Source organism: Salvelinus fontinalis, chromosome 20 (assembly GCF_029448725.1).
Source record: "Salvelinus fontinalis isolate EN_2023a chromosome 20, ASM2944872v1, whole genome shotgun sequence".
Lineage (NCBI taxonomy): Eukaryota > Metazoa > Chordata > Actinopteri > Salmoniformes > Salmonidae > Salvelinus > Salvelinus fontinalis.
This window is the reverse complement of record NC_074684.1, coordinates 10361737-10389223: the sequence shown is the minus strand read 5'-3', so window position 1 is coordinate 10389223 and position 27487 is coordinate 10361737. Positions and strand designations below refer to the sequence as shown.

At 43.5% G+C, this 27487-nt stretch overlaps 1 protein-coding gene and 1 pseudogene across 1 annotated transcript; one reads left to right on the top strand and one right to left on the bottom strand.

Annotated features, from left to right (window-relative positions):
- Positions 1-10702: 10702 nt before the first annotated feature.
- Positions 10703-12279, top strand: LOC129817100 (ankyrin repeat domain-containing protein 9-like; annotated as a pseudogene).
- A 2925-nt stretch (positions 12280-15204) lies between these two features.
- On the bottom strand, positions 15205-26961 carry LOC129817277 (4-galactosyl-N-acetylglucosaminide 3-alpha-L-fucosyltransferase 9-like). Its single transcript, XM_055872371.1, has 2 exons — positions 26736-26961; positions 15205-19840 (listed from the first exon to the last, which is right to left on the bottom strand). Exon 2 carries the CDS (start codon positions 19830-19832, stop codon positions 18732-18734), a length of 1101 nt encoding a protein of 366 aa, XP_055728346.1. The 5' UTR covers positions 19833-19840; positions 26736-26961; the 3' UTR covers positions 15205-18731.
- Positions 26962-27487: the final 526 nt, after the last annotated feature.

Here is a 27487-nt window from a genome sequence, read left to right as displayed (position 1 = left end):
TGTAAATGATCAATGTGGCCTTTTGATATAATTAGCAGAATTTGAGGTCTCTGCCTTTTGAGTAGCCTACTCATAGGCTATTACAAGAGCTATATACTGTTCCCTGAAGGAGGGAATGAGGTATAACATAGTATGGGAGTCAACGACCAATCCTATTCACGCACAATGAGACAATGGATGCCGAGTCCACCCTCTGAAGTCCCACCTTCCTGGCTATAATATCGGGGCTTGCATCCATTTCCTCAATTCAGTACCGATCTTCAGCTAGTCTCCACTCTGTAGCGATAGGATCCCCTGGAAATTAGATCTGCACCCATGTTGAGAGATCTGGGAATATACGTCACCCTAAGCGACAGGAAATGCGCACTGCTCCATACGAGCAGATAATGGGCCAGGTTTAGGAGAGAGAGACCGCGTCCTCCCCCCGCCTGTTGATGTAGCCACAACCGTCCTGTTCTTGGACCTCACCAACACATGCTGGCCCTTTGGAAGGAAACGCCTCGGCGCTAGGAAAACAGTCAGTAGCTCTAGGTAATTGATATGCAGTGCCCTTTGCACTGTAGTGGGGTTTTAGCAAAAACAAACCCTTCCCCAGCCAGGAATCATTAGCTACACAAGCAGAGCAGAAAGTAGTTTGCGTTTAACAAACACAAAAAACAATCCCAAGACCCAAAACTCGCAGCATCTAGGTGGACAAGTACCTTCATGTGCTTGAAAAGTTTGTAAATTGCGTGACACGTTCTGCCTTCAGACGAATTGAAGAGCAAAGAATTTAGGAATTGGATGCGAGCCCAGATATTATGGCCAGGAATGCAGGGCTTCCGAGGGCGGGCTCAGCTTCCATTGGCCCGTTGGGTACGATTTCAGTTTGCTTCAGGTGAATAAGATTGGTCATTGACTCCTCATAGTATGTTATACCGAGTGAACAACTGAAAGGTAAACAAAAAAAATACAATGGCTGCATGGTAAAATCGTTGATTTAAATGATCAATGATGATTTATCAAATCATTTAAGAAATACCAGCCTAAATAAATAAATACTTTATCATTTTGTTGTTTGGACTAAGAAGGTCAGTTCCGCAAGGTTTTCAATTAGCCTATTCTTTTAATTCAACAATAACTACAAAAATGTTGACAGGGTTTCTGAGGTGATGTCACGTGTTGGTGGTCTGGAACGTTTTTGAAGGTTCTATAAAGGTTCTATACCTTTTTGAAGGTTCTAGAACCATTAATAGAAGGTTATAGAACCTTTATGGAGAATGGCTCTATAAAGAACCTTCCTCAATTTCAAAGGTTGTGTCACGTTCCTGACCTATTTATGTTAGTTTTTGTGTGTTAGTTGGTCAGGACGTGAGGTTGGGTGGGCATTCTATGTTATCTGTTTCTATGTTGGTTTCGGTTTGCCTGGTATGGCTCTTGATTAGAGGCAGGTGGTTTGCGTTTGCCTCTAATTAAGAGTCATATTTAGGTAGGGCATTCTCACTGTTTGTTTGTGGGTGATTGTCTCCTGTGTCCGTATGTTATGTTCGTACCACATAGGACTGTAGCGTTTGTTTGTTTTGTTTTCGTTTCGATGTCGTCTGTTACCTGTACGTAAGTTTATGTTTAGTTATGTAAGTTTATGTTCAGGTCTCGTCAACGTCGTTTTGTTATTTTGTAGTTTTGCAAGTGTTTGTTTAGTTTCGTGTTGCCATCTTTATCGTTGTGTTAATAAAGATGGCTTATTTCCCAAAGCCTGCATTTTGGTCTTCAGATCCCTCTCTCCTCACCTCGTCCGAGGATGAGGAGAGCGTCACCCGTTACAGAATCACCCACCAACACGCTAAGACCAAGCGGCAAGGGAAAACGAAACGGAGTAAGGGACAGGAGAGAAAGGAGCAATGGACATGGGACGATGTTTTGGATGGAAAGGGTTGCTACACTTGGGAGGAGATCCTGGCTGGGAGGGATCGCCTCCCATGGGAACAGGTGGAGGCATTGAGGAGAGCAGAGGCTACCTGGGAGAGGAACCGGAGCTATGAGGGAACGCGTCTGGCACGGAAGCCAAAAAAGCCCGTGAGTAATTCCCAAAAATTTCTTGGGGGGGGGCTAGGAGATAGTGGGCCAAGGGCAGGTAGGAGACCTGCGCCCACTTCCCAGGCTTACCGTGGAGAGCGGGAGTACGGGCAGGCGCCGTGTTACGCAGTAGAGCGCACGGTGTCTCCTGTACGAGTGCATAGCCCAGTGCGGGTTATTCCACCTCCCCGCACTGGTAGGGCTAGATTGAGTATTGAGCCAGGTGTCATGAGGCCGGCTCAACGTGTCTGGTCTCCAGTGCGTCTCCTCGGGCCGGCATACATGGCACCGGCCTTACGCATGGTTTCTCCGGTTCGCCTACATAGGCCGGTGCGGGTTATTCCACCTCCCCGCACTGGTCGGGCAACCGGGAGCATTCAACCAGGTAAGGTTGGGCAGGTTCAATGCTCAAGAGTGCCAGTACGCCTCCACGGTCCGGTATTTCCGGCACCACCTCCCCGCCCCAGCCTAGTACCTACAGTGTATACACTACGCACTAGGCTACCAGTGCGTATCCTGAGCCCTGTTCCTCCTCCACGCACTCTCCCTGTAGTGCGTGTATCTAGCCTGGTGCCTCCAGTTCCGGCCCCACGCACTAAGCTACCAGTGCGTCTCCAGAGCCCTGTACACACTGTATATTCTCCCCCTACTAATCCTGATGTGCTTGTCCTCAGCCCGGCGTCACCAGTGCCGGTACCACGCATCAGGGATAGAGTAGGCTTTGAGAATACAGTGTGCCCTGTTCCTGCTCCCCGCACTAGTAGGAAGGTGCTTGTCATTAGCACGGTGCCTCCAGTTCCGGCACCACGCACCAGGTCTACAGTGTGCCATATCCGGCCAGAGCCATCCGTCTCCCCAGCGCCATCTGAGCCATCCGTCTCCCCAGCGCCATCTGAGCCATCCGTCTCCCCAGCGCCATCTGAGCCATCCGTTTTCCCAGCGCCATCTGAGCCATCCGTCTCCCCAGCGCCATCTGAGCCATCCGTCTCCCCAGCGCCATCTGAGCCATCCGTCTCCCCAGCGCCGTCTGAGCCATCCGTCTCCCCAGCGCCGTCTGAGCCATCCGTCTGCCAGGAGCCTGCAAAGCCGCCCGTCTGCCATGAGCCTGCAAAGCCGCCCGTCTGCCATGAGCCTACAGAGCCGTCAGCCAGACAGGAGCCGCTAGAGCCGTCAGCCAGACAGGAGCCGCTAGAGCCGTCAGCCAGACAGGAGCCGCTAGAGCCGTCAGCCAGACAGGATCTGCCAGAGCCGTCAGCCAGACAGGATCTGCCAGAGCCGCCAACCAGACAGGATCTGCCAGAGCCGCCAACCAGACAGGATCTGCCAGAGCCGCCAACCAGACAGGATCTGCCAGAGCCGCCAACCAGACAGGGTCTGCCAGAGCCGCCAACCAGACAGGATCTGCCAGAGCCGCCAGCGAGCCATGAGCAGCCAGAGCCGTCAGAGCGCCATGAGCAGCCAGAGCCGTCAGAGCGCCATGAGCAGCCAGAGCCGTCAGAGCGCCATGAGCGTCGAGAGCCGTCAGAGCGCCATGAGCGTCGAGAGCCGTCAGCCTGCCATGAGCGTCGAGAGCCGTCAGCCTGCCATGAGCGTCGAGAGCCGTCAGCCTGCCATGAGCGTCGAGAGCCGTCAGCCTGCCATGAGCGTCGAGAGCCGTCAGCCTGCCATGAGCGTCGAGAGCCGTCAGCCTGCCATGAGCGTCGAGAGCCGTCAGCCTGCCATGAGCGTCGAGAGCCGTCAGCCAGCCATGAGCATCGAGAGTCGTCAGTCAGCCATGAGCTGCCCTTCAGTCTGAAAAGGCTAGATACCCAGAACTGCCCATCAGTCCAGAGCTGTCTCTCTGTCCGGAGCTGCCTTTCAGTCCGGAGTTGCCCCTCTATCCTGATCTCCCTCTCTATCTTTATCTACCTCTATAGTCTTATCTATCCCTCTGTCTTGGTTTATCTCTCTGTCCCGGTATTGTCATTATTAGATTTGTTATTAGGAGGATTTTGTGGGGGAAGTAAGAGGGTGGACATTCTTGAAGGGAGGGGGCTAGGATGGATTATGGTGGGGTGGGAACCGCGCCCGGAGCCTGAGCCACCACCGTGGTTAGATGCCCACCCAGACCCTCCCCTAGACTTTGTGCTGGTGCGTCCGGAGTTCGCACCTTGTGGGGGGGGGTACTGTCACGTTCCTGACCTGTTTTTGTGTGTTAGTTGGTCAGGACGTGAGGTTGGGTGGGCATTCTATGTTATCTGTTTCTATGTTGGTTTCGGTTTGCCTGGTATGGCTCTTGATTAGAGGCAGGTGGTTTGCGTTTGCCTCTAATTAAGAGTCATATTTAGGTAGGGCATTCTCACTGTTTGTTTGTGGGTGATTGTCTCCTGTGTCCGTATGTTATGTTCGTACCACATAGGACTGTAGCGTTTGTTTGTTTTGTTTTCGTTTCGATGTCGTCTGTTACCTGTACGTAAGTTTATGTTTAGTTATGTAAGTTTATGTTCAGGTCTCGTCAACGTCGTTTTGTTATTTTGTAGTTTTGCAAGTGTTTGTTTAGTTTCGTGTTGCCATCTTTATCGTTGTGTTAATAAAGATGGCTTATTTCCCAAAGCCTGCGTTTTGGTCTTCAGATCCCTCTCTCCTCACCTCGTCCGAGGATGAGGAGAGCGTCACCCGTTACAGGTTGTATATACTTTTTAACAACCAAAAAGGTATTTTTTATTCTGGTTAGCCATATTACATTTTTTAAATTCCATATGTGTTATTATTGTGTTCATAGTCAAATTGAATCAGGTGTACTAGCTCTAGAATAGCAGGGGGTCCCTGAGGTGAGAATTGAGAACCACTAATTTAGTCAACTGTTCTCAAATAACACAATACACTGTAACTGGCCATATTCATATTTAACTAAGAGCGCAACACAACCGATTAGATAAACTGGAATGACACTCATAGTTGCACAAAAAGAGGTGTGCAAACCACGCCCCAAAATATTCTAATGTATCACCGCCCCTTGAGGGGCTCCAAGTTCTTTGAGTCATTATGGTTCCACAAAGAACCATCAACCTTACCAAAGAACCCTTGAAGAACACTAATTTCTAATTGTGTAACACACATTCATCTGTCTTTAATCACTATTTTAAAAATGATAATAGGCATTTATCAGATGAGCAGGCAACGAAAAGTAGCTGTCACGCCCTGATCCTATGTTTTCTTTATTATTTTGGTTAGGTCAGGGTGTGACGATGGTGGGAATGCTTGTTTTGTATTGTCTAGGGTTTTTGTACGTCTAGGGGTGTTTTAAGTCTAGGCATATGTAGGTCTATAGTGACCTGAATTGGTTCCCAATCAGAGGCAGCTGTTTATCGTTGTCTCTGATTGGGGATCATATTTAGGTTGCCATTTGTGGGTTCTTGTCTATGTGTAGTTGCCTGTAAGCACGCATTTGTATAGCATCACGGTTCGTTTTGTTATTTTTGTTCAGTGTTCATTCTTAGAATAAAGAAGAATGTACGCATACCACGCTGCGCCTTGGTCTCCTCCTTATGAAGGCCGTGACAGTGCTAGCTAACAGCTGACAGTTCTCTCGCTCTCCTCTCGACTCAACCAGCCAATCTGGGTCTGTTGCTATGGAAACTCACACGCAGCAGAGTGCAGGGAGGTGGGGCAGACGAGCAGCTAACGGAATAAAGTTATTTCTGATTTCAGGGTGTTAAAATGAGCACGGGACAGTAATGACTTTTCGTAACGGGACAGGAAAGGTATCGGGTTATTTATAGAACTGTTGCGGGATCGAGACAGTGCTGGAAAAAATTGACAAGATGGGACACAAATTCATTTTCACTCCAGTGTGTCAACCTCTATTCTGAAGCCAAATGTAACGTAAATATCACAATAGCCACTTGTATTACACATTAAAGCATAGCTACAAACTATTCAACAATGCAACCAACTTTTAAGACATATTACACTCCTGAATAATGCAACCAAACAATTCATAAGCATGCAACTGGGTTTATTTTCGTGTCAGTACACATTACATTAGCAGACAATACACAGCTAGCTAACTAACGACATGCTTCGTGATCAATATATGATTATAGAAGTTCAGTAGCCTTATTATACAGTGTCGTTAATTGCATAATATAGCTATTATACACAGGTAGATAACGTTAGCTAACCAACTAATCAAAATAATTTCTGCGTCCTCACAATAACAACGCGACGTGCTAGCTGTTAGCTGAATGCAGACATTTTGCTGAACCATAGCTAGAGAGCTCTTACGCTAGCATTTTGAAGTTACATTAGAACAAACCACGTTTCATTTTATCAGTACCATGGAAGGATTATATTTAGTAAAAGCTAAATTGCGACTGAAAACATTGATAATTCCCTGCTGCTTGTGTAACAGTTTAACTTTAGTCCGTTCCCTCACCCAGAGCCGGGCACGAACCAGGGACCCTCTGCATACATCAACAACAGTCTCCCACGAAGCATCGTTACCCATCGCTCCACAAAGGCCACGGCCCTTGCAGAGCAAGGGGAACCACAACTTCAAGATCTCAGAGCAAGTGACGTCACCGATTGAAAGGCTATTAGCGCGCACCACCGCTAACTAGCTAGCCATTTCACATCCGTTACACTTGCTTGCATAACCTTAGCTTTTTCTTTGTTAAAGTATGGGTATCATATGGGTATCAACGTGGGTCGCGACCTGTCAGAGTCAATTAATAATTATTTAATTAATTACTGGAATCGATTTGGCCAAGTGCAACTGCGCTCTCTGCTTAGCAGCGCTCTCTGCTTAGCAGCGCTCTCTGCTTAGCAGCGCTCTCTGCTTAGCAGCGCTCTCTGCTTAGCAGCGCTCTCTGCTTAGCAGCGCTCTCTGCTTAGCAGCGCTCTCTGCTTAGCAGCGCTCTCTGCTTAGCAGCGCTCTCTGCTTAGCAGCGCTCTCTGCTTAGCAGCGCTCTCTGCTTAGCAGCGCTCTCTGCTTAGCAGCGCTCTCTGCTTAGTTTGGCAGCTGCGCAAGTGGGAGAGGAAGAGGTGTGTGCTTCGCGGTTTACCGGATATTTTTCTGCAGTTTTCTTGAAGATCACTCTGCGACACACATTGACTTGTCATTCCCACTTGCCATCACTCACTGCTGTCATCAAATGGATTGATGCTAGACACAAGTTCTGACTGAACTTAATTGTCATGAAACGCAAATACAGCGATGAGTTTCTCTCTCTTTCATACAAACGTTGAGAAATAACGAGGAGCGCCCACAATGTATTTTGTGCGGGAAAGTGCTTAGTAATGAGTCTTTCAAAACGAACAAATTAATAAAACGACACATCCTGACCTAACATCCACAGCATGATGGTAAACCCATGGAGTTATTTCAGAACAGGGTAGAATGCGTCAGGAAACAGTGCTTAGACAGTGGAAAAGTAAGTCAGCTAGCAAGGCATTGTTGTCATTTTATAACAGGTGATGATAAGCAGAAATAAGGGAGTACTAACTCTCATAGTAGTAGATGTGAATTTCTCTTTCAAACAATCCCTTGGCCTTATACACAGCTAACGTAAACTCACCCCATTCCTTACAAATGTGTGCAACCGCAACATTCAAACAAGGCTACAAAGAAAACAAATGGGACTGTAGCGACTGTGTTGACTTCAAAATTGGGGGTGTGAACTAGGTTGCTATTCAAGCGTTGATCGAGATGGTAATGGCTCTATAGTATTGAAGAAAAGTTGAAAAAACGGACCCTCCGTTACATCGTGAAGAGTCATGTCTTAACGTACAGCCGCATAAAGCAACTATTTCTGTCTTACAATCTCTCTCCACCAGGTGTAGCACTTCTCTCATCATTTAAAAACAAGAAATGGACAGTGAAGGGAGTAATGGGGGATACCTAGTCATTTTTTGCGTCATCATTGCATGCGATCATCATTCTCAAAACCGCTGTTTACTTCTAAGATCACTTTAGCACCGCCCTAAAAACCCGATTCAAATTCGACACAAACCTTCAAATAGGTATGTAATGACACATTATATAAACTCTTTATAGTGTTTTATTTACATTTTAGAGGCTATAAGGTGATAAGTTGGACAGATCGGGTGAAAAAAAGCAATTTTCCCACACAACCTCTCTCCTCACTATCACGCATTAGTTTCGCTTCCCCACCCGCCATTTAAAAAAAAGACCTGACAGGGCTCATTGCCTGCTTGAATTATGCAGAAACGGGCAGCGTTTAGGTAATGTAATTGATCATGTTGGAAAGGGGAGAAATTGTGCTTTACAATGGTATTGACATTACAGTTGATCTGGAAGTATTACGTTTTTGGGGCGCTAAAATACGGGCAATTGCACGGACCAAGGCGATGTACGAGTTTACGTGAGTTTACGTTAATAGCTAACATTAGCCAAAGCTGTAATGCCCGGGGTGTCGTGGATGTAAAGAGTCAAACGCAGGAGACAGAGAGTTCAGAGTAGCGTTCCAAATTTAATTCCCCACACGGGTGAACACACGACGCTCCTCTAAACCAAATGCTTCACCACAAGCAAAGTGAGAAACACGAAAATAAACATCAACCAACGAACATGTATCCTGACACACAAGAATGCACAGACTGTACACACAACAATCCCGCACACCCAGCAGGCCGGGCTGCTGGGTAATAAAGCCCCACAAATCACCCTAACCACAAACAGGTGTCAATAATCAACAAAAAAGGAGGGGGAGGAAAAGTCAGTAGCAGCTAGTAGGCCGGTGACAACGACCGCCGAGCACCACCCGAACAGGAAGGGGAGCCACCTTCGGTGGGTGTCGTTACAAAAGCAAACTAGATAGCTTAGTGCAACCCTTAGAAACAGCACAGATGAAGATGAAAAATGATCAGGCTTACTGTACATCTTACTGTAGAAATTACTGTTGAAAACTAGTCTAATTTGGAACTGTTGCTGTTAAAATACAAGTAATCATTTTTATTCTGAACTGGAATAAAGTGATTGAAGCAAGATTCTTTTTGAGGCAAACACTCACACAGTTCTGGGTTGCTCATCTACAGCAGGAAGTGGTCTCCTGTCTGACTGAGGAAGCAGTAGATTTTCTGATCTAGTTTGGCACCACATACCTATGCGAGTCAGGGTTCTCAACTCTGACATACTTAAAAAACAAGTACAGAAACAGTCTCAATGCTGAGCATGACCGCAGTGTTGTACTGTCAGAAACTGAGCCCAGAATAGACATGCTTGATGAAAACTTCAACCAGCCACACACCTCTCATAAGGACTGTGTGTTTGTTTTCTGGTCTACAAATGTGATCAATCAGTTTATTCCAGTTCAGAATAAAAAATATGTATTGTAATTTAACAGCAACAGTTCCAACCTAGACTTTCTTTCAACAATAATTTATACAGTAAGATGTACAGAAGGCCCGATCATTTTTCATCTGTACTGTTACTTAGGGTTGCACTATGAAAAAGCCTGTGTGTGTTCTGCTATTCATCTGTGTGATGTGATCAATCAGTTTATTCCAGTTTGGGATGAAAATGATTTGTATTTTAGCAGCAACAGTTCCAACCTAGACAGATATGTAAGAGTGTTTTTAAATAGGGGGAAAATAAACATGAATAGATATTTATATGGATATTTAATTTAATAATTTTTAGTTTTTTGTCTATATTGCATTTGTTTAAGGAATTAGGTTAATGAAATGTACTGATATTTACATATAGTTGCATATTTTCCTAAGCTTGGGGCCCAGGAAAGCACTTAATTTCTCATTTGGGTCCCAGGCTGAAAAGTTTAAGATCCCCTGCTCTTGATGATTGCTCCGTCTGAGCAGCCAAGAAAAAAAACACAGTTGAGATTACTTTTCTTAAATGTACTGCTACAATTTCAAAATTGTTGACGGGCTGTTAAAAAATATTCTGGTAAAATCTCAATAGAACATAAAGAATACAAGGAAAATATCTCTGCTATTAAGAATTTTACTGTAGAGCATTTGGCTCAATGAGACAATTCTGTTCACACTGCAATGCTTGGAGGGGGGTGACTCTGCAGGAAGGCTCACTCGAGAATGTCTCTAGAATGTCTTGAGATTCCCTCCAGTGTAAAATGGGTCTACTATATCAGCGGCTACACTGTAGTGATTTAATTCAGAGCACAATTGGGGGGTCACAACACTACAATATCGATTAGGCCTATAAATTTAGTATAGCTGCTTTTTCATAACATTTTAGTTTTTGTAGGTCTAACGTGATGATATTATAAAAACATAAAGGGCATATTTTTCTCTAATGACCATATTTGTGAGTGAGTTGCAAAACATTGCAACTCACTCACCATGTCACTGAATCAGTGGGAGCCCTGAGCTTGTTACCTGGCAACAAGACGGTTCCATCTGGGGTGATGGGAGACAGTGACATGTTCCTTATGTCCAGTCTACTCCGTAATTTCGTTTTTGTTGTCGTCATTGCGGAAAACCCCGCTTGGCAGAGATAGGATGTTGGAAATGGAAGCAACTTTTTCAGTGCTTTTGTGGCTATCTCAGGATATTCAGCCTTAATTTTAATCCAGAAGGTCGGCAGAGATTAAGTTAAATTATCTCAAACATACTTTTAATGCCACCGTCATTTACAACATCAAGGAGTTGATCTTCTTCCTGCACGGACATGGACGATTCACCTGGGACATTCACAAATGGGTCGCGGATCCATTCCTTCGCACTTCGTGGGTCTTTGGCGGTTGGGAAGTAACGCTCGAACTCTGTTGACAGCGAAGCTAGGAGATCGTGCACCAGCTGGGAGAAAGACGGCCCGGTCTCTCCCAAAATCCCTGCTAATGTTTGGAACATGTCAAATATGCCCCTGTCCACTCGCCGCCCCCACAGTTCCAGTTTGGCTTTGAATGCAGCCACTTTATCTGCCAACTTAAAGACAGTTGTCATTCTCCCCTGAAGTGACAGATTGAGTTCATTGAGCAGGTTGAATATGTCGCAAAGGTTTTGCAACCCATTCCTTGTCATTGAAATGTGCTGCCAGTGGTGACTTCTTTTTCTGAAAGAAATCTCTGCAGCCCCTCATAACTCAAACGCTGGCAAGCGATCCAGCTATCTGACTTCTGTGTATAAGAGATGCATTGCTGTACACTATCGTACATGACCACCAAGCCTACGCTCAATACTTGCTCAGACACTACACTGATGAAGCGCTTTTGTTGTTGTCCATCATCGGCCCCGCATGTAGTGATGGCTGTCAGGTATGACAGACGGGACATACTGGGTCTCATACTGCAAGAAGCACATCACTACCTAGTCTGCAGTCATATATGAACCGAGGTGGATGTTTTCACATGGAGGACGGTAAGACCCCACTACATCTGGCCTGTGAGCTCCTGCGCTCCGAAGCAGTCATTCTGTTATTGGGCAATGGCGCCTCGCCACTGGCAGAGGATCACAACAGTATGACACCACTGGATGTAAATTTGGGACAGCTGTTGGGACTCCAAAGTGAACATTGGGGCCAAAAATCTGTGTCTTGACAACTTGTTAATGTTTATGCCCAAGATTTGGTGAAAGTCCAAAGTCCTTGGTGAGCACAAATTCAAATATCTTGTTGGACAGAAGCCAGCTCCATTGTTTGCTTGAAACCACTACCCTGCCAACTGCTTGGACAGCTGAACGTGCTTTAAAAGTGTTTTAAATCTGTCTAAATTATTTATTTATTGACCTATATGAATGTTTTAGCATGATTGATCAAGATATCTGTGTGATGAGCCTGTAGGTCCTATGTATGATTTTATAAATGCAAACCCCTGTATGAAATGAGTAGGCTATATGAATTGGGTGCTAATTATGATAATATCTGTGATTCAAGTTTCAAATAAAATGTAAGATATATTTGGTAAATCATTTCATTTTTCTTAAAACCTTTTTATATAAGTTGTATGCAACTGTCTCAGATTGGAGACTAAATACAGGATAACAACATATTTTCATCGCAGTGCTGAATTTTACGCTTTTGTAGTCTACAGAAAATGTATGATTAGTTATCTGTTTAAAAAGATTACCTCTAATATGTTTAATATCTTAATAGGAATTTTGATCTGGGAACTTTTAAACCTATTTCAAATGGTATAACAATTCCATTATGCCTCTCCAGTGATGTCTTTCCTCATTATCAACATAATGCTCAAGAGAAAAGAAAACTTGATAAACTAATGAATTGAAACTCGCATTATTGTTTCTTCTCTTCTGGCTTATTCCTTCCTTTCAAATAATAAAACCCTGGTGTTTAGCCCACTGATAAGCAGATTGAGAAGAGGGGTTGGGTAACTTAACCTCTCTTAGGTAGGGGGCAGTATTTTCACCTCCGGATGAAAAGCGTGCCCAAAGTAAACTGCCTGTTACTCAGGCCCAGAAGCTAGGATATGCATATACGATTTGGATAGAAAACACTCTAAAGTTTCTAAAACTGTTCAAATAGTGTCTGTGAGTATAACCAAACTGATATGGCAGGCGACACCCCGAGGACAAGCCATCCAGGGGAAAGAAATTGAGGTCATAGGATTTTCCAATGTATTTTCTATGGGATACCCTTATTATTAGGAACCTGGTTGCAGTTCCTATGGCTTCCACTAGATGTCAACAGTCTTTAGAAATTGTTTGATGTTTTTATTTTGAGAAATGAAGAAGTAGTCCTATTAGTCCGATTATTTACGTTTTAGGGTACATGAGGTTGGATTAGGAACATTGTTTGAAGTTTACAGGTAATTTATTAGATACTTTGTAGGCATGTTGGGCGAGTTGAAACCGGTGTATTTCTGAATCAAACGCGACAAAAAAATAGACATTTTTGGGACATAAAGAAGGACATTATCGAACAAAATGAGCATTTGTGATGTTTCTGTGACATTTTGGAGTGTCAACAGAAGAAGATCTTCAAAGGTAAGGCATTAAATATATCTATCTTTCTGACTTTTGTGGCGCACCTGCCTGGTTGAAATATGATTTTCATGTGTTTGTATTCAAGGTTTGCTTTCCCTGTAAAGCCTTTTTGAAATCTGAAACAGCGGCTGGATTAACAAGAATTAAGCTTTATTTTGATGTATAACACTTATATTTTCAAGAATGTTAAATATTTGAATTTGGTATTTTTGAATTTCGCGCTCTGCAATTTCACCGGATGTTGGCCAGGTGGGACGCTACCGTCCCACCTGCCCATAAGAAGTTAAAGAAGTCTCAAAGTATTGCTTGCATGAGGTAGCATACCTCATGATAAGTTGTAGACCACACTACATACCAAGAGAGTTCTCATCCATATTATTCGTAGCCGTCTATTTACCACAACAAACCGATGCTGGCACTAAGACCGCACTCAACGAGCTGTATAAAGCCATAAACTAACAAGAAAATGCTCATCCAGAAGCAACGCTTCTAGTGGCCGGGGACTTTAATGCAGGCAAACTTAAATCGGTTTTATCTCATTTCTACCAGCATGTAACATGTGCAACCAGAGGAAAAAAACTCGAGACCACCTTTACTCCATACACAGAGACGCATACAAAGCTCTACCTCGCCGTCCATAGGGAAAATCTGACCATAATTATATCCTCTTCATTCCTGCTTACAAGCAAAAACGAAAGCAGGAAGTACCAGTGACTGGCTCAATACAAAAGTGGTCAGATGACATGAATGCTACACTACAGGACTGTTTTGCTAGCACAGACTGGAATAATTTTCAGGATTCATCCAATGGCATTGAGGAGTATACCACCTCAACTTCATCAATAAGTGCATCGACGACGTCATCTCTACAGTGACCGTATGTACATATCCCAACCAGAAGCCATGGATTACAGGTAACATAGGCACCGAGCTAAAGGCAATAGCTGCCGCTTTCAATGAGCAGGACACTAATCCGGCCGCTTATAAGAAATCATGCTATGCGGTCAGACAAACAATCAAACAGGCAAAGCGTCAATATAGGACTAAGATTGAAATCCTACTATACCGGCTCTGACACTCGTAGGATGTGGCAGGGCTTGAAAACTATTACGGACTACAAAGGGAAACCTCGCCTACCAGACAAGCTAAATCCCTTTTATGCTCGCTTCGAGGCAAGCAACACCGAAGCACGCATGAGAGCACCAGCTGTTCCAGACGACTGTATGATAACGCTCTCCGTAGCCAATGTGAGCAACATTACAGGACGTGTACTCAAAGCACGCGTGGACCAACTGGCAAGTGTTTTCACTGACATTTCCAACCTCTCCCTGACCGAGTCTGGGAGAGGTTGAAACCTACATGTTTCAAATGGTGGTCACACCAGATATTGACTGGTTTTCTGATCAACGCCCCTACCTTTTTTAAAGGTATCTGTGACCAACTGTATTGGTATCTGTGACCATCTGTATTCCCAGTGTCATGACGTTTCCCTGTTAGAATGCATAAGATTCTGTAGTTACGATAGCATAGCTTCATAAGGTCCAATAGAGACCCAATCCTTTTGTTACTCAGTCCTCCTGCTCTTTCATTCAAACCCAACCCCCTTTCTTTGTGTAGCCAGCCGTCATATCGGTTTTGTCCACTAGGGACGTTTTCTTTTATGACACAATTAGTAATCATTACATTTACATTTACATTTAAGTCATTTAGCAGACGCTCTTATCCAGAGCGACTTACAAGTACATACATTCATACTTTTTTTGTACTGGCCTCCCGTGGGAATCGAACCCACAACCCTGGCGTTGCAAGCGCCATGCTCTACCAACTGAGCCACACAGGGCCAATCAATGCATGATCCATCCTGTGTATATGTAATTCTGTGTGATTATTTAGGTATTTACTAAATAAATAATTAAACCAAATTTTGTATTGCTGATTCAACTTGTTAGCCATGGTTTGTGAAGATAACCAGGAATTTTAAGATGTTCAGATGAGACTGAACAAGGTGACGATTAATAATTGACTGCTATTGCTATAAAAGATTACCAGGTCTTTAAGAGTTTATTCGGAAGACAACAGCTCTATAAACATTATTCCGTGGTATCCCGACTTCCTAGTTAATTGCGTTTACATGATTAGTTTAATCAGGGAATGTTAATTACAGAGAATTGATTTTGTTAAAATACCATGTCATATATCATTTAATCCATAGTAAAGACACAACACAAGTCATGTGAAATCCATAGATTCGGGCCAAATGAATTTATTTAAATTGACTGATTTCCTTATATGAACAGTAACTCAGTAAAATCTTTGAAATTGTTGCATGTTACAGTTATATTTTCCCCAACATCTCTTTACATTGCTTATGCATATTCGGTGGTCTGATTGTATCCAGACTGTCAGATTCCGAACAAATGCCCATCCTGGCAGATCTGAACCTAATGCAAGCACAATGTGACTTTCCTGCATTCAGATCTAATGCAGCTTGAAGTAACCGGATGACAGAAGCTGCATTTAAGTGCCGGGTGTAACCGAGGCCATAGATGCTACATATCCATTACTTTGAGTATATTATATATCTAAATGTGTTTCTTTCTGTGTTGCAGGGGCAATCAAGAAATGGAACGGCAAGGCCACAGAACATGACATTCCCGGAGCTGTGGGAGGCCACCTCAAGCATGCCCCTGGTAGAGCCGGGGGTGGTGTTTGCCATGCCTTCAGCAGGCTTGAAAAGTGGGATTGATCTGTTTGTCTTTGTTTGATAAAAAATGTTGTTTCAGTTTTCAGAAGTTAAATCCTTTGACATTTTTCATTTTCAACTAAAATGTACTGGATTGGTTAAAAAGTGATAAACTTACACTGAGTGGACAAAACATTAAGAACACCTTTCTAATATTGAGTTGCAACCCTTTTTTACGCTCTGAACAGCCTAATTTTGTCGGGGCATGGACTCTACAAGGTGTCGAAAGCGTTCCATAGGGCTGCTAGCCCATGCTGACTGCAATGCTTCCCACAGTTGTGTCAAGTTGGATGGATGTCCTTTGGGTGGTGGACTACTTTTTGATACACATGGGAAACGGTTGTGAAAAACCCAGCAGCGTTGGAGTTCTTGACACAAACCGGTGCGCCTGGCACCTACTACCATACCCAGTTCAAAGGTACTTAAATATTTTGTCTTGCTCATTCACCCTCTGAATGGCACACATACACAATCCATGTCTCAATTGTCGCAATGCTTAAACATCTTTCTTTAACCTGTCTCCTCCCCTTCATCTACAATGATTGAAGTGTATTTAACAAGTGACATCAATAAGGGATCATAGGTTTCACCTGGATTCACCTGGTTAGTCTGTCATGGAAAGAGCAGGCGTCTATAACGTTTTGTACACTCATTGTACAAACCATGCACAATTTTGACAAAGTGGAAGATACATACTGAATTTAAACTGTTTTTCATTCTAAAATGGACCAAGATATGTGTTGGTTTTTCACATATTTATCACCGGTTTTGCAAGAGTTGGTTGATTAGTCGGTTCATTGGTCTTCGAATATGTTGATGCCATTGATTAAAAGAGCAGAAATAGGATCCAACGTCCAACCCAAAATATAAGCTTGTTTAACTCCAACAATATAATTGTACAAATAAATTCTCAGTTGGTAAATATGAAATATCAAAACCGAATGCAAACCCCTTTGTTGATATGTATTGGCAATAATTAACTTAATGGTAAGGCATGGAATGAAATAAAATGTATATTTTGTCACGCTGGATGTTTGAAATATGAGGTGATTTGAGTCATGCTTCTCCAGTAGTGGAATAAAGACAGTTAGCACTTGAAATTCAAATTGTTGTCATTTTGCAGACATTCTTATCCAGAGCAACTTACAGTTGGTGCATTCATCTTAAGGTAGCTAGGAGAGACAACCATATACAGTGCATTCGGAATGTATTCATACCCTTTCACTTTTTCCACATTTTGTCACTTTACAGCCTTATTCTAAAACAGGTTTTTAGACATTTTTACAAATGTATAGGAAATATTTAACAGAAATACCGTGTTTACATGCGTTTTCAGACCCTTTGCGATGAGAATCAAAATGGAGCTCAGGTGTATCCTGTTTCCATTGATCATCCTTGAAATGTTTCTACAACTTGACTGGAGTCCACCTGTGGTAAACTGTATTGATTGGACATGATTTGGAAAAGCACACACCTGTTTATATAAGGTCCCACAGTTGACAGTGCATGTCAGAGCAAAAACCAAGCCATGAGGAATTGTCCGTAGAGCTCCGAGACAGGATTGTGTCGAGGCACAGATCTGGGGAAGGGTACCAAAATATGTCTGCAGCATTGAAGGTCCCCAATATCACAGTGGCCTCCATCATTCCTAAATGGAAGAAGTTTGGAACCACCAAGACTCTTCCTAGAGCTGTCCGCTCGGCCAAACTGAGCAATCAGGGGAGAAGGACCTTGGTCAGGGAGGTGACCAAGCACCCGATGGTCAGTCTGACAGAGCTCCAGAATTCCTCTGTGGAGATGGAGAACCTTCCACAAGGACAAACATCTCTGCAGCACTCCACCAATCAGGCCTTTATAGTAGACTGGCCAGACGGAAGCCATTCCTCAGTATGACAGCCCGCTCGGAGTTTGCACACAAAGGACTCTCAGACCATGAGAAACAAGATTTTTTGGTCTGACGAAACCAAGATTGAACTTTGTGGCCTGAATGACAAGCGTCACATCTGGAGAAAACCAGGCAACGCCAATACCATCCCTATGGTGAAGAATGGTGGTGGCAGCATCATGCTATGGGGATGTTTTTCAGCAGCAGGGACTGGGAGACTAGTCAGGATTGAGGGAAAGATGAACAGAGCAAAGTACAGAGAGATCCTTGATGAAAACCTGCTCCAGAGCTCTCAGGACCTCAGACTGGGGCGAAGGTTCACCTTTCAACAAAACAACAACAAGTCTCTGAATGTCTTTGAGTGGCCCAACCAGAGCTTGGACTTGAACCTGATCGAACATCTCTGAAGAGACCTGAAAATACCTGTGCAGCGACGCTCACCATCTAACCTGACAGATCTTGAGAGGATCTGCAGAGAAGAATGGGAGAAACTCCGCAAATACAAATACAAGCTTGTAGCGTCATACCCAAGAAGACTCGAGGCTGTAATCGCTGCCAAAGGTGCTTCAACAAAGTACTGAGAAAAGGGTCTGAATACTTCTGTACATGTCATAAATCCGTTTTTGCTTTGTCATTATGGAGTATTGTGTGTAGATTGATAGGGATTTTTTAAAATCCATTTTAGAGTAAGGCTGTTATGTAACAAAATGTGGAAAAAGTGAAGGGTTCTGAAATCTTTCCGAATGCACTGTACAATAACACAGTTGTAAAGGGATTTACCAGGTGAAACATAAGCAGAGCAGTTGTTGATAATAAGGCACGGAGACACCGGTAGTGTCTGTCGGCCGAGAGTACATAACACCTCTGAAAAGAGAGCCAGCCGTAATGTGCAAACAGAGTGTAAAGTGATTCTACATGTAGAAACTCGCGAAAATTTTGGCAGTCAGACACCCATCTGTGGATGGTCACTAAAACACACAGTGCTGAACGAACCAGCAGAACAGCAGATCAACATTCGATGCGGTGTATGCACTCCCTATGTGCTGTGGGATAAATCAAGATACCTTTTTGGTATATTGAAGATAATAGACATGCAAATTATGATAAAAGCTAATCATAAGTGACTAATTAGACAAAATACCACTTGTAAAGGTCGTGAACAACCCTGTATTCTTTATGTTTTCCCACATGGTCACATCCATAACAAATAGATTGGATGAACTCTTGACTCAGTTGAACCAGATGTTGCTGAGCAGAGAAGTTTCTACGCCATTGAAAGTAGCGCAGATATGCCTCATCATCCTTGTCCAACTTGAGGAGGAATTCAGCCAGGGCTTTTGCATCGGGAAAGTCATTAATATGGATGAAGGAATCTCCTGGGACAAAGTCTTCATAGTTCTGTCGCGGTGGGCCCAATACTACTGGCACTGTTCCTGCTGCAAGTGGTCCGTTAAGCTTCTCTGTGATGTAGTCTTTGTGGACTGAGTTCTCAAAGGAGAGGTAAAACTTACAGCTGGAGAGTGTTGAGTAGTAGTCCTCATATTTCAAGAACCTTGCATAGGCCTTGCCAAAGACTTCCACTTTAATATGTTTGGCAAGTTCTTTGTAATAGTTATTCCGTACCCCTGTTCCAGTTGCAGGATCTTTGTTACTCACAATCCAGCAAACTAATTTATCCTTCTTGGGCAGCACAAAGTCCTCACCCTGGCTTTTCCTTGCAGTTAAGCGCCAACGCACAGGGATGTCTGCGTCCTCCCTATAACTCAAGGTCAAGTTGAAAAGGTTCTCTAGACCAGGTATCCTAGCTGTATTTGTAGGTGATTCCACGTGATACCAAATCCACTTCTGGAATGGTGGTCGAGGTGATGGAGGCAAGTTGGATAAATCGTGTTTGATGGATTTGTGAAAGAGGAGCACCCCGTCTGCCTTGTTGTACAGAGACCTGTCATCTGTCAGGTGGCAGCCATCAATGTTGAAGAAAGTGGCACAATCACTAAAATCAAACCTGCGGTTTTCAGGCCAGAACCACAACAGCATGATGGGCTTTTCTGGCTCTGGCTGTTTAGACAAGGACCTGTTCTCAGGTCTTTTTGAGTAAGGACCTGGCAAAGCAGGCTCGGGAGGGCCGATCCGAGATGGAGCTGATTTATTGTACATTAAAAACAGCATCAGAAATACTCCTAGACCAAGAATCGAGAACAGGATGACACGTTCCAATCCAGAAGACATTTTTGGTCCTGCAAAAAACAGAGAACTTATTATTTTAAGTCAGATCAATATTGTTTTATTTATTAACAACCTGTTTTGTGTACAGGAAGTATGAACACATAGCAAATGCAACAAAGGCAGAAAGCCCGGAACTGTAAACCACATCCTGTTAAACATCAGCGAAGTTGAACCAACTAGTCAGACCAGCTTCAAAAGTACCTATTCTACTTTTTTCCATACTTTCATCCTGTATCTGAAAGACAACCACCTATGAACCCAATAACTGGGGTGTAAACCTCCTCCTTCCAATAAAGAAATGTGCTCATGGCTCACTCTTTCCCTATATACCCACCACCTCAGTTTTGTGTCTAAGTTAATAGTTTTTGTTCTCAGTACAACACAAGTTAATGGGATTTTTACAATGGTGGGTGAGTTGTGCTTTAATGTTTACACTTTTGCTTTACTAATAGTACTAACCTACAGTTCTACTTTGTGTTGCTTTATTTTTATTTATTTAACCTTTATTTAACCAGGTAGGCAAATTGAGAACACGTTCTCATTTACAATTGCGACCTGGCCAAGATAAAGCAAAGCAGTTCGACACATACAACAACACATAGTTACACATGGAGTAAAAACAAACATATAGTCAATAATACAGTGAAAAAAAATAAGTCTATATACAATGTGAGCAAGTGAGGTGAGATAAGGGAGGTGAAGGCAAACAGATATATGTATAAATAAATAAAATATAAAAAGGCCATGGAGGCGAAGTGAGTACAACACAGCAAGTAAAATAAAAACTAAAAAACACTGGAATGGTTGGTTTGCATTGGAAGAAAGTGCAAAGTAGAGACAGAAATAATGGGGTGCAAAGGAGCAAAATAAATTAATAAATAAATACAGTAGGTAAAGAGGTAGTTGTTTGGGCTAAATTGTAGATGGGTTATGTACAGGTGCAGTAATCTATGAGCTGCTCTGACAGCTGGTGCTTAAAGCTAGTGAGGGAGATAGGTGTTTCCAGTTTCAGAGATTTTTGTAGTTCGTTCCAGTCATTGGCAGCAGAGAACTGGAAGGAGAGGCGTCCAAAGGAAGAATTGGTTTTGGGGGTGACTAGAGAGATATACCTGCTGGAGCGCGTGCTACAGGTAGGTGCTGCTATGGTGACCAGCGAGCTGAGATAAGGGGGGACTTTACCTAGCAGGGTCTTGTAGATGACCTGGAACCAGTGGGTTTGGCGACGAGTATGAAGCGAGGGCCAGCCAACGAGAGTGTACAGGTCGCAGTGGTGGGTAGTATATGGGGCTTTGGTGACAAAACGGATGGCACTGTGATAGACTGCATCCAATTTATTGAGTAGGGTTTTGGAGGCTATTTTGTAAATGACATCACCGAAGTCGAGGATTGGTAGGATGGTCAGTTTTACAAGGGTATGTTTGGCAGCATGAGTAAAGGATGCTTTGTTGCGGAATAGGAAGCCAATTCTAGATTTGACTTTGGATTGGAGATGTTTGATGTGGGTCTGGAAGGAGAGTTTACAGTCTAACCAGACACCTAGGTATTTGTAGTTGTCCACATATTCTAAGTCAGAGCCGTCCAAAGTAGTGATGTTGGACAGGCGGGCAGGAGCAGGCAGCGATCGGTTGAAGAGCATGCATTTGGTTTTACTTGTATTTAAGAGCAGTTGGAGGCCACGGAAGGAGAGTTGTATGGCATTGAAGCTCGCCTGGAGGGTTGTTAACACAGTGTCAAAAGAAGGGCCAGAAGTATACAGAATAGTGTCGTCTGCGTAGAGGTGGATCAGAGAATCACCAGCAGCAAGAGCGACATCATTGATGTAAACAGAGAAGAGGGTCGGTCCAAGAATTGAACCCTGTGGCACCCCCATAGAGACTGCCAGAGGCCCGGACAACAGACCCTCCGATTTGACACACTGAACTCTATCAGAGAAGTAGTTGGTGAACCAGGCGAGGCAATCATTAGAGAAACCAAGGCTGTCGAGTCTGCCAATGAGGATGTGGTGATTGACAGAGTCAAAAGCCTTGGCCAGGTCAATGAATACGGCTGCACAGTATTGTTTCCTATCGATGGCGGTTACGATATCGTTTATGACCTTGAGCGTGGCTGAGGTGCACCCATGACCAGCTCTGAAACCAGATTGCATAGCGGAGAAGGTGTGGTGTGATTCGAAATGGTCGGTAATCTGTTTGTTGACTTGGCTTTCGAAGACCTTAGAAAGGCAGGGTAGGATAGATATAGGTCTGTAGCAGTTAGGGTCAAGGGTGTCCCCCCCTTTGAAGAGGGGGATAACCGCAGCTGCTTTCCAATCTTTGGGGATCTCAGACGACACGAAAGAGAGGTTGAAGAGGCTAGTAATAGGGGTGGCAACAATTTCAGCAGATAGTTTTAGAAAGAAAGGGTCCAGATTATCTAGCCCGGCTGATTTGTAAGGGTCCAGATTTTGCAGCTCATTAAGAACATCAGCTGACTGTATTTGGGAGAAAGAGAAATGGGGAAGGCTTGGGCGAGTAGCAGAGGGGAGGGCAGTGCTGTTGTCCGGGGTAGGGGTAGCCAGGTGGAAAGCATGGCCAGCCGTAGAAAAATGCTTATTGAAATTCTCAATTATAGTGGATTTGTCGGTGGTGACAGTGTTTCCTATCTTCAGAGCGGTTGGAAGCTGGGAGGAGGTGTTCTTATTCTCCATGGACTTTACGGTGTCCCAGAACTTTTTTGAATTTGTGTAGCAGGAAGCAAATTTCTGCTTGAAAAAGCTAGCCTTGGCTGTTCTAACTGCCTGTGTATATTGGTTTCTGGCTTCCCTGAAAAGTTGCATATCACGGGGGCTGTTCGATGCTAATGCAGAACGCCATAGGATGTTTTTCTGATGGTTAAGGGCAGTCAGGTCAGGAGAGAACCAAGGGCTATATCTGTTCCTGGTTCTAAATTTCTTGAATGGGGCATGCTTATTCAAGATGGTGAGGAAGGCATTTTTAAAAAATGACCAGGCATCCTCTACTGACGGGATGAGATCAATATCCTTCCAGGATATCCCGGCCAGGTCGATTAGGAAGGCCTGCTCGCTGAAGTGTTTCAGGGAGCGTTTGACAGTGATGAGTGGAGGTCGTTTGACCGCTGACCCATTACGGATGCAGGCAATGAGGCAGTGATCGCTGAGATCTTGGTTGAAAACAGCAGAGGTGTATTTGGAGGGCAAGTTTGTTAGGATGATATCTATGAGGGTACCCGTGTTTACGGAATTGGGGTGGTACCTGGTAGGTTCATTGATAATTTGTGTGAGATTGAGGGCATCAAGCTTAGATTGTAGGGTGGCTGGGGTGTTGAGCATGTTCAAATTTAGGTCGCCTAGCAGCACGAGCTCTGAAGATAGATGGGGGGCAATCAGTTCACATATAGTGTCCAGAGCACAGCTGGGGGCAGAGGGTGGTCTATAGCAGGCGGCAACGGTGAGAGACTTGTTTTTAGAGAGGTGGATTTTTAAAAGTAGAAGTTCAAATTGTTTGGGAACAGACCTGGATAGTATAACAGAACTCTGCAGGCAGTCTTTGCAGTAGATTGCAACACCGCCCCCTTTGGCCGTTCTATCTTGTCTGAAAATATTGTAATTGGGGATAAAAATGTCTGAATTTTTGGTGGTCTTTCTAAGCCAGGATTCAGACACGGCTAAAACATCCGGGTTGGTAGAGTGTGCTAAAGCAGTGAACAAAACAAACTTAGGGAGGAGGCTTCTAATGTTAACATGCATGAAGCCAAGGCTATTACGGTTACAGAAGTCATCAAAAGAGAGCGCCTGGGGAATAGGAGTGGAGCCAGGTACTGCAGGGCCTGGATTCACCTCTACATCACCAGAGGAACAGAGGAGAAGTAGGATAATGGTACGGCTAAAAGCTATGAGAATTGGTCGCCTAGAGCTACTAGAGCAGAGAGTAAAAGGAAGTTTCTGGGGGCGATAAAATAGTTTAAAGGAATAATGTACAGACAAAGGTATGGTAGGATGTGAATACAGTGGAGGTAAACCTAGGTATTGAGTGATGATGAGAGAGATCTTGTCTCTAGAAACATCATTGAAACCAGGTGATGTCATCGCATATGTGGGTGGTGGAACTGATAGGTTGGATATGGTATAGAGAGCAGGGCTAGAATCTCTACAGTGAAATAAGCCAATAAACACTAACCAGAACAGCAATGGACAAGGCATTGGCTGCACGCTGAATATTGAAAAAACTGGAAAATGTGTGCACATTTTCAAACGGCCTCCTAAGAAACTTTTTATTTTCCAATATGCATATATTTACTACTGTTGGATAGATAACAGTCTGTAGTTTCTAAAAAGGTTTGAATTGTTTCTCTAAGTCGAACAGAAATATTTTTACAGCCATTTTCCCAGCCGAATTGAGTTTTCCAAAATGCGATGTGTCTCTTTAAGACCTTCTCTATAAAAGGCCATTTGACTTGGGACGATAGAGACACGTCACAGGCGTTCTTCAGACTGTAATGCGGAAGTGAGAATTGAAAGGAGTCGAATATCTCGTCCCTGGACTGAATAACACAACTTCTTGTGAGACCTGCGCAGTTAAAAAAAAAATCCGGGCGCGAAGGATAATTTTGTCTCGGCTTCTGGAACAAGGTAGATAACGTTGAATATGATGCCTCACTACGATATTATTTGATACATGTCACAAAATCATCCTAAAGTATGTTTTTTCAATATACTTTAATTATATTATTGCAATTTATTCTGGACTTTAGATGTGAAACGACGGAAGAATCTTTTGAAGAAACGCTGTGTAGCGCAGCAATGCTATCGTGCTAGCTAACCAAAGAGGGAAATAATTCGTTCTGGAACCCAACTAAAGACTCTACTGGACATTGGACCCCGTTACAACATTCTGATGGAGTATCAAGAAAGATAAGACCCAATTTGGGATGCTTTTTCATATATATGTCGAACTGTTGAATGCTAACTCTGCTAACTGTGCTAGGCTAGCGCTTGACTAGAATCAATGCTGCCTTATGCTAGCTTATGATGTTAGCTAATATAACGATATATTGTGTTTTCGCTGTAAAACACTTCAAAAATCGGAAATGTTGGCTTTATTCACACGATATCTGTCTTTCATTAGTTATCCACCATATGTTTTTCTGAAATGTTTTATGAGGTGTAATTAGTAGCCGACGTTGGTGTATGTATTTTCTCTGGCTACTCCCGGCTGGATTCAGACTGTAGCTATGTATTAGCATTTTTGGGTAGCATCAATGTAAAACTGATTTATAGCTAAAATATGCACTTTTTATGAACAAAACATAGATTTATTGTGTAACATGTTATATGACTGTCATCTGAGGTCGTTTTTTCTGGGCTCTTTAGGTTGGTTTTAGTTTATTTCGGTTGGTTGTGCATGCTACTTCAATCATAATTCATACTTCATAATCATAATTCATACGTGTCTGTCCACTTTTGTATTTGGTGGTGAGCTAACATAAATATATGTGGTGTTTTCTCTGTAAAACATTTAAAAAATCGGACATGTTGGCTGGATTGACAAGATGTTTATCTTTCAAATGCTGTATTGGACTTGTTAATGTGTAAAAGTTAAATATTTTTAAAAAATAGATTTTGAATTTCGCGCCCTGCAGGGGTGTCATTTTCGGCCGAGGTCGGGCTTGCATCCCAAACAGGTTAAGGAGAGGCATGCTTAATCGAGTGATCAGTAAGGGTCCAGTGAGTAGAGGTTGGTTGGGGTCGTGGCGATCCAGACAGCTGGCCGGGTATATGGCTATCGGTAGCAGCATAGGATGGAGGTCTGTTTGTAGATACCTCGTGCGTTTCCGTCGGTAGGTTCCGTGTAGTGGGGTTTTGTTCAGATAGCAGCCGATAGGACAGCTAACGATTAGCGGGCCTCAGGTGAGCGTTCAGGTAACGTCGGGACGGATTTGCCGGTTGGATAAATCCCTCGGGCAGATAACGTCGGCAGTCAGTCGTGAAGGCCCGGTGGGGTTCCGTATCTGCAGCAGCAACAAAAGAAACGGGTCCGGATGGTGATGGAACTCCTCAGCTGGCTAGCTCCAGCATGATTTGAGTTTGCTCCGGGGTCGACGTAAGCCAATAGTCACACGGTATGCAGCTAGCTAGCTGCGAAATCAAGGTGCAAGTGTCCAGAGCCTGCGGTTGGAATCCGGGGAAACTGGGAGAAAAAAAGTCCCGGAATGCTCCGGTCCGAGTCGCGTTGCACAAAAGTGCCGGTAGATTATCGAGCTAAAGGAATAGCTGATGACCGCAAAACGTGGGCAGCTGAAACACCAACGCTAGCTAGCAAACCGGCTAATTTCGGGGCAGCTACAGATTAGCTTCTGGCTAGCTATCGGAGTAGCTTCTGGTTAGCTATCAGGCTAGCTTCTGAATTAGCCCCTGGCTATCTTCCACGATGGATTTTCAGATTGAGGTAAATATTACTTATTGTAATTGGTGAAGCGGGTTGCAGGAAAGCTTTTGCAGGAAAGCTTTTGTAGTTGAGTTCTTGGATAATAAAATAAATAAAAGATATGTGAAGAAAAGGTGTAAATATATATATATATACAGGACACGACAAGACAATACGGAAAAGACGTCTGAACTGCTAAGCCACCTTGGAGAGAACAATGCTGTGCTCTTTTGTGTAAAAACATTCAACCAGACTCGACCTGAGGGTTAGCCAATACAGTAAACGACAATACGTGTTTTGGATTTTTTTACTTTCAAAACTGCACTCACTCTGACATTATGAACCTCAAAGAGGATCCTCTCCCTTCCTATTTACAACAGACATATGAAACTAAGAAACCAAGTTTGCATAGCAAACCTTAGTCTTAGTTTAAGTCTGTAGTTGAATGATTTATATAATTAAAGACAGAAAGATAACGACTCACCAGTCAACAGGTTGTCCTTGTCACAGTATTCAGAGTTGCTTGGTGATTATTCTTGCTTTGCAGGTTAATTCAAACACACTCCCAGTGAGAATTGTGCACCTGTATGAGTTTTGTATCTGTCACTTTGGTAGTAATCTGTTCAAGTAAATACATTTGAAACAGTGGAAGCTGTATATAGCTATTGTTTAAGTTTGAAAAGGAAGAAACGCCCGACAGACCCTCTTACAGCAACAGAAACAGGAAGCATTCTCATTTCGCTTCAGAGGAAATTAGGGGAGGGGCAAGGTCTTAGCCACAGCCAATGAGCATTCATTTTGCCCTTACCTGAACTTGAAAAACCTTCGATCTCTAAGCATATGGAGAATGACTGCCAAGAAGATCTACTAAACAAACATATCTGATATCACCTAATAGCTGGTAAGCACTAAACCTTTGTGAAATGAATTTGAATACCTGTGTAAAGCCTGACATCCAGACCTGTTTTATGCTAACATTCCATACTTGGTACTCTGTGTCGTATGCCAGGCATGCTCTTGGCATATGTGCAAAGACTTCCGAAACTAGTAAAATCAAATAAAATCACATTTTGAACAGCTGCAGGGTGTGGGCATGGAGAGGAGGGGCTGCAACAGGATACATGTGCTCGTAGTTTTCAAAGTAAAAGCTGTGTGACTATCTAACATTACCTGACCATCACTCAAACTTGCTAGCTTTCACCAGGTTAGTTATAAAGGGCCAAGTAATGTTAGTTA